Consider the following 8674-nt stretch of genomic DNA (forward strand, 5'->3'; position numbering starts at 1 on the left):
ATACGTAATTTTAAATAAAAAAATTTTGAAAGTATATTGATTTTAACTTCATTTCCATTCCTTAAAAATAATCTATCCATTAGAACACGAGCTTTCAAAATGGCATCAGAAAAATCTCATTTCAAAGTAAATAACATCATAGTGAACAATTGTTAAAAATTATATGACTATATAATTGAAATAAGAAATAAGAAAATTTTTCTCTCAGAGTGGAGATTCCAGCTTCTTTGCTGAGTGTGTTTTATTATTGTTTACGTCAAATGACGTCAAGATCTTGAACCCCGTTCACTAAGGCCCATTTCGCGTCTAGTCAAGTTTTATTCAGTCAAATCACATCAAAATTTGCTTTCGCATTGAATATGTCGCTTGTTCAGTCTGAGTCAGTCAGTGTTGTGAAGAATTTGTGACAAGATGGATGTTCTTCTGCAAGCCATAATTTTACTCCGATTATAGAGCAGAATATTTAATTATCGTTTGTCAAAAAGCTATAGAAACTGATGTACAATTAAACATTCAATTAAAAGTGCTAGCATATTACACAATTTTGTCCGACAAGTTCAAAAGGAAAGTGACAAGATTCTGGAAACCGAGTTTTTGGAACAAAATGTAATCGATCTTCAACTTCAATCCTTAAGTCCTACAAGTATCCACAGAGCAAATACAAAGGCAATGCAGATCCGAGAACAATTAATAGAGCATTTCATGTCACCAGAAGGTTCTGTACCATGGAAAAACGAGAAATGTCGGGATGTTTTGTAGACAAATCTGTACCTCTTTTTCCCGAAAATATACTGTAATAAAAACCTAGTTACTTACCAGTTGTGTTCAATTCTATAGCTATGATTCTCCATGCAGCAGCAATAAAATCCCGATCTCTGTGCCTTTGGTGTTTAAGATCGTATATTGCTTCTTTCGCTTGAACTAATGCAATTAGTGCTTCTATATCCATTTCTCCGTGCAACTGTCACGACTGATTGATTCTCAAAATTTTCGATTGGCTGAGTCGCAATAAGTCTTGGCGCGTTGGAACTTGACGGAACGCGCTTAGTATGAAACCTGATTTACACATTCTCTTTGTTTTAATGGTAAGTTAATATTTCCAATTCAAAAGCGTCCGACTTGACTGGACGCGAATGGACTAGACTGGCTTGGTGCGAAATTGACCTAAGTTGTCTGCAGCAGTATTTTATTTCTGTCTTTGCGGCGGTTTAAGTATATGATTAAACGTCTGAAGGGCAAGATTATTTACTTCACTTTACTTAAGAACATTTGGTGGATCTTAGTGAATAAATTATTGTTGATAGTACATATGTTATTCCAAATATGTTTGATGATTCCTACATTAATGATCTTCGTTCACAACAATGGCAATGTTTTCACCTAAGCGATGTGCTACTGCGAGCAATAAGTAATATGCTATTGTTGATAAATTTTATTGAAGTCAATGTCAACCTCATCATCTTTTATGCTTATACTACGTTAAACTTGATACCTAATTGTTTGTTTAAACACCACTGAAATGCGCTCGTTTTGAGATCTAAGAATATACTTACGTAACATAGACAATTTCTATTGGTATAACAAGATGCCCGTACAATTTGGAATTTGTAACATTCCCTTCGTTTCAAATTCGTTTACTTGCGATTGAGAAGGAAACGAACACGCTATTGGAGACATCCTTACGTATTTGTGGCAGGAATTATCTCAAGATGATGAATATTTTAATTAAACAGACACTTCCGACTCTAGAGACATTATTCCATACAAAAAATGCGAAAAAATGTTAAATTTTTTTGAGGTTATTGAGGTTTGCGGTTTTTATACTTTCAGATATCGCAATATACAAAATAGCTTATCAGTATTAAACTTTAGTGAAAAATTTATATAAGCAAGTAAAGCGTTGATAACTGCTCAATCATCATTTTTATTATTATAATTTATTTAATATTAAACAATATTCCCAATTACATTAGCATTTATGAAAATAAAGAACATAAATATTCATGAAAATATACCTACAAAATAATATTATTTGAAAAACAACTACGACCGTTTAATTGTGTTTTTAATTCTCTACGAATGGTTTGGGGTACATTGAATGTAAAATTACGCAGATGTAATCATTTACCTACTATTAAGTGCGGAAATGATTGAAAAAATTGTGTTGAATGAGTAAGGGAGAAAAAAGACGATATCATATCTTAACACCCATAACGCCAATAATATTAACTCGGTTCCATTTCTAATTGCTTTTCAAATTAATACGTTGGTAAGTTTTTTTTAATATGTATTTAGAATACATTTATAACAGTCAGGCAACGCTCTTGGCATGAGGCCGACAACGCTAGTAAGTCTGGCAACGCTGTCGAACAAGATTAAAACGAAGCTTTTCTTTTTTCAAACTGTTGTGTTTGTGTCATGATAACACGTGCTCGTCGATTAGACGCATTTTCATAATGAATAACCGATACAAGTCCCACGCTCAAATACGGCCATTTCTACTAAATATTAACATACTTGTTTAGAAAGTTTCTTGTTTTTTTATTTTGGAATATGTATCTACTAGAATAAGGTGTCTCAAAAATTTATAATTGATCCTTTGAACCCTAAGAACAAGAAATTATTATGTTTTATAGGAAAAGCGATTCAAATCTCTGGGATTTCCTCTACATATTTATTAATGTTGAATATAGCCTGTGAAGTGATTTAAATCAATTAATCTACACTTTGTGTTGCTTCATTACTCACAATTTACTCTAGACAGAATTATGATTTCCTTTGTTGTATTCATTTTCCTGGGTAACAAAAAGAAATTCTAATAAATCAAATAATTTATTTAAAATTTCAATAAAGTTAATGCGAAAGGCGGATTGGTTGCTGTTTTCACAAAATACATTCCCTTAGTTCTGAAACGAATTAAAACATATTATTATTCAAAAAAACCATGTAAATGAAAAATAGAATATTGAAAAATTCGAGAAAACCTTCTTGTAGATAATTTATAAAAAACTTATTATTACAATTGAATACTGACAGTGTTGCCAATTGCGGACAACAAAACTCTACAAAAATATTGTTGACTACACCAATTGGCTCTCATTTAAATCGTTTCGTGACGTTATAGTCCATTTTTATGGATGAGAGAATAGAGATTATTAATATAATAATACATTCGTAATCCGTAAGCGGATAAATTTTTTTAGTGGACATTTTAAAAAGTTAAAATATTTTTTCAAGTTAATACCTCCAGTATTTTCGTATGAAATAACATATACATTGGCTTAGCTCGCAATGATATGGTAGTGATATGAACACCGTCACTCTCTAAAAACTTTGCAAGGGCATTTTTCAGAATTTGTGTTATCCTTTGTGGTAATAGAAAAAACTGTTGCAATAAGGCAAAATGGTTAAAATCGCCTCCCTTAATTGAAATACCGGGAATGTTTTCTTGAGAATTCAAAACAATATGATTATTTTCTTCATAATTTCTTGAATTTGAAACTCCAGCTCTTGCAGTTGATACAGAGCATGGAGGTTTTGATAACATCGCCGCCTTTTCATTCTTTTTTTTCTTGGAGGTTTCTACTTACCCCTCGGTGATACTGTAACTTTTCCATCCCCCATGACGTTTAAGGGTAATTAAATCTCCGCCATTATTTGCCAGGCGTGATGCAGATCTTCAAAAACAGTGTCCAGAAAGTTTTCAGGATCTGGTGATTATAACTATTTGGCAATAATTCTTGGCATTCAATCTATTTCATTAATTCCCATAGGCTGAACTGTACAACTTCATTCAATCCAATGATCACATGTTATTGCAAACAACCTTGGATGATTTGTTTGTGGTACGGTTACAACACTGATTCAGATTTATATTCAATGTCATCTATTAAAAGATTAGTTAAATGAGGGATTATCACTTCACACCCGAAACAAAAGAAGAATCAAAACGATGGACTGGAAAGGGAGAAGTGACTCCAAAGAAGGCAAAGATCGTTTCATCTGCAGGCAAGGTAATGGCGTCGTTTTTCATTGACTTTCTTAAAAAAAGGAAAAACTATCAACGGCGAGTATTTTGCGAACTTATTGCAATGTTTGACCGAAGGAAATAAAGCAAAAACGACCGCATTTGGCTAAGAAGAAAGTGTTGTTTAACCAGTTCACACATCCGTTATTAAAATGGCCAAAATTGATGAATTAAAATTTGAATTACTACCTCATACACCCTATTAGCAAAATTTAGCTTCCTTGGATTATTTCCTGTTCCCAGATTTGAAAAAATGGCTCGGTGGTCCAAGATTTTCCATAAATGAAGAGGAGATGCATGCTATTTTGGGGAGCTTGACGATTTTTATAATAATAATAATAGAAGAAGATTACGCAGAAAAATAACTATATTTTTTTTTTCAAAACTTTTGTGTTTTCTTTGTTGGGCCTGGTACTTACCTCAAAAAGAAGGGATAGTGTAATTTGAGTATCCTTACCAAACTTTTTAGAAGAAAATTACTGAGATTAAAATAATGAACTGGCATTAGGCTCTGCGATCTTAGCAACCCATGTGCGGAATAATTGACCAATTACAAAATCTGAAAGGTCAGGAATTAGTCATAAGAGTTCAATTGGTCTTATTAATTGGTAAGGGCTAGAAAATTATTTATTAAGGTTTAAAGTCTTTCAAAGTCATTGAAAAATACATTCACGAAAAAAATAAAAAATTCCACCTATGCTCGATCGAGAAGTATTCGTAGATAATTGGTCAGCTTATATAAGTATATGGACACTTTAGTTCAATATTGGGTCGGTTCTTTGTATCTGAACAGTAAAGATTCACGCATTATAAAGTATTCTTCAATAGAGATATATTATAACCTAACCTTTCTAACTTAACCTCTTTCGTCTAGTCACTTATGCGAATAACAAAATAATTATATAGTTGTATAATAGCTAGAAAAGAAGTTTAAATTTGTTAAATTTTTTGAGATACAGTTATTTGAATCTAGATGTCGCTTGACCAAATGTCACCCCAAACATTATTCTTGAAATATCTTTTACAAAATCAGTGGAAGTTTATTGTTTTATTGAGCACGTGGTAAAACAATTTGTGATGGACGAACCTTTACCTTTCCGCTTAGTTGGGTAAGTTTTTGAGGACTTTGTTTTATTCTATTTTTAGTTTTCGTTGAACATGCATGTAAATGTATGTATCAGGTTTTAGCTGATGCAGCTTGCTTATAAAAAGAACCGTTTTTAATCAATCAGTATCAGAAAAATCATGTGTACTTCTAGAAGGACAGTAGGCAAACCGATATTCTTTTACAGGGGTCTCACTCTGAATGAACTATTGCAAATCATTGAAGAAGATGATCACAATGAAGTTGATGACGAAATATCGCTTACAATTATGCCGCCCAAAAATTCTTGCGAGGAAGTTACTGATGAAGATTCAGGCGATGAAGATCATTTAGATATTAACAATTTGCCTGGATCGCAACTTCTAGCCGAGGCAGAAATTTTTGAACCTAATGTTGAAGAAGATGTTAATATTTCTTTACCAAGCGATTCAGGTAGTGATGATAATGAAGAAAATCTGCCATTGTCGGATGTAAAACGTCTTCTGAAAAAAAACATATATATGTGAAGAAAAATTATGCTTGGAGAAACCAAGACTTAACACCTAATAATATAGAAGTTCCAAAACCACAAATTGTTCAAAATGAAAATTCGGTTATTGAATTGTTTTCGTTATTTTGGGGTGACGAAGTTATAGATTTATTTGTCTACTATTCTAATATGTACGCTACAAGCAAAAATAGGGTTGGAAACATAACAAAAGAAGAAATGAAAAATTTTTTCGCCATCCTACTACTGTCTGGTTATCAAAAATTACCCAGACGTAGAATGTATTGGGAAAATTCTTCTGACACGCAAAATCAGCTTGTTATAAATTCGTTATCTAGAGATCGTTTTGAGTATATTTTCAGTAATTTACATTGCTGTGATAACACGAATTTAGACAAGACAGACAGATTTGCCAAAGTACGATTATTGATAAATAAAATGAACAGTTTATTCCAACAGTATGCACCAGTAACTGAAAATCACAGTGTGGATGAAGCCATGGTGCCTTATTATGGTCGCCATGGCTGTAAGCAATTCATACGTGGTAAACCCATACGTTATGGGTACAAATTATGGACAGGTTGTACCAGCAAAGGGTATGTTATTTGGGTAGAGCCGTACCAAGGTGCCAAATCAGAAATAAAGCCCTGTTATAAGGAACTGGGTTTAGGACCATCTGTGATTCTGCAATATACCGACATAATCAATTCTATTCAAAGCTTTCCCTATCACAGTTTTTGCGACAATTTCTTTACGACTACACCACTTCTGAGTGAAATGACTAGAAGAAATTTGAAGATAACAGGAACCATAAGAGAAAATCGCACGTCAAAATGTCCACTGGCAAATAAATCCCAGTTCAAGAAAAAAAGTAGAGGTTTTATTGAATACAAAACTAACGAAGAAAACACTGTAGTTGTTAAATGGCATGACAATAACGTTGTCACTTTAGCATCCAATGCCTTGCCTGTTCACCCTACTCATTCAGTTAGTCGTTATTCTCTCAAAGAAAAAAAGAAAATTAAGGTAGACCAACCTCATAATATATTTACTTATAACAAATATATGGGAGGCGTTGACAGGGCAGATCAAAATATAAGTCTCTACAGAATAGGTTTGAGAGGAAAGAAGTGGTACATTCCTCTTATATTTCACATGTTAGATCTTGCGGTTCAAAATGCATGGCAACTTCACAGGGAACAAAATGGAAAACTGGATCATCTAGGATTTCGAAGGAGAATAGTCATGACCATTTTAGAAGGAAACCAACGAAAATTTGCGAAGAGATCGAAGTTGTCACAATCACATAACTGTGAGATGAGATATGATCGTATTGATCACTTAATTGTGACACAAGGGAAGCAAACCAGGTGTCGCATGTGCCACAAAAAAGTCTCCACCAAGTGTGAGAAGTGTGATGCTGCATTACGTGTTGTATGTTTTAAGCCTTACCATGTGAAAGAAATCTAATCAAACTTTATTTTTTTTCTATACATTTTTTGAATAAATTTATGTTACTTTGTTTTAAATAAAATTTTACTTTTATAGAAAATAAAATTATAGTATTCAAGTGCCTACAGTCCTTCTAAAAGGACAGTCATTTTTGAAAAAACTACAGATGGGAATCGAAAATTTCCAAATGATTATGTTTCAGAGACATAAAAACAACTACTTACAATAAGAAAGAACAAAATAAAAACAAAAAAAAATTTCAGGCATATCTGGGTTAAACGTGTTTGGCTCCCAAAAATTCTTACTTAAACGGTTATTTTTCGTTAATAAAACTAGTTGTGTCACCTGGGTACTCTCTCGTAAATAAAAATAGACTATACTATATTTTTAGTTGGTTGAAAATAATCGCCGATATCTACTAATTGAAAATATTCATTATTCATGATTAACCACAGAAAAATATATTTGATTCATAGACAATATTCTCTTACGTGAAATGTGTGTACTCTCCCATAATTGCAACTGCACCTGATTCACAGAATCCTAGATAATAACTGCTCAAGCTATCACATTTGGTACCCAAAAAGATACTTCCTGGATTTAATATCGATTCAGCAAAGTAGAGTCCCGATAATATGTGACTGCATATCGGAGGATCTATTAGAATTAATATTTTTATTCTTATTGGAAAAATGTTAACATATGAAACTCACACTTTGCTGTATAACAAAATGGTTGTAAGGACCCTCCGTTTACGTAAAAATCAGCATCACCAACTGCTTCCAATTTACCAAAAGTCCCAGCGCTGGTATGTATGATATCGACGAAAGATGCATCAGTTGGATCCAATTTCCAGTCATTGTTAAAGGTGGCGAAAAACGGGAGGGCTGGATCTAAACCTGTAACCAAAATCCATTTACAGATTATTTGATACATTGATTCTACTTCAATTATGATAATAGCGAATAATAAAGCGAAACTCATAATACTAAGAAATGAATTGTTCTCTGCTACCAAAGTTATAAGTTTCAAAGTGATATTTTTGCAATCGAGTTTCATCTAAAAAATCTGATCCGAACAAAGACCATTTTATAAAAAAATCGAATTCATGCTAACAAAATGCCGATCCTGGATACTATTTTCACAATGTGGAAGCGGCGAGGCGGCGCCTCATTAGTTTGCGTCGTTGTGTTATTCTAGGCCAACGTCCTTCTCTCATTTTATTTTCTTTATAAATTATTTTTCCTCTTTCGTCCTTCGGATTATACAGTTTGTAGAGTGGGTGGTTTGACGAATAAATCATGACCGCTATATAAAATATAATTGAAAAAAATCTTTCCGTAAAAAGCATATTTTTAGGTTCACATATACTAAAATTTACAATCATTTCTTATTTGGAAAATGACGCTCTTGAATTGATGATAAAATTGTAAACAAAATATGTAAAAAATTGTATAAAACAGTCCTTTACATGGTTATGACATTCAGGTTCAATCTAAGAAAGTAGAAACTTTTGTATCAGTCAATTTCTAATCAATATTAGTTGATTTTATTCTTTTCACAAAACTAAAATGTAACGATTCCCAAAAGAGACAAATAGGAT

General features: G+C 32.6%; 1 protein-coding gene across 1 annotated transcript in view; it reads right to left on the bottom strand.

Annotated features, from left to right (window-relative positions):
• Positions 1-2821: 2821 nt before the first annotated feature.
• Positions 2822-8674, bottom strand: part of LOC130447048 (pancreatic lipase-related protein 3-like) — a 45610-nt gene continuing 39757 nt past the window's right edge. Inside the window, exons 4-6 of the mRNA XM_056783673.1 lie at positions 7785-7970; positions 7563-7728; positions 2822-2906 (exon numbers count right to left, since the gene is read on the bottom strand). Of these exons, the coding sequence (XP_056639651.1) occupies positions 2837-2906; positions 7563-7728; positions 7785-7970 (422 nt within the window). The 3' untranslated portion in view covers positions 2822-2836. The remainder of the gene's footprint in view (positions 2907-7562; positions 7729-7784; positions 7971-8674) is intronic.

This window comes from Diorhabda sublineata, chromosome 1 (assembly GCF_026230105.1).
Source record: "Diorhabda sublineata isolate icDioSubl1.1 chromosome 1, icDioSubl1.1, whole genome shotgun sequence".
Lineage (NCBI taxonomy): Eukaryota > Metazoa > Arthropoda > Insecta > Coleoptera > Chrysomelidae > Diorhabda > Diorhabda sublineata.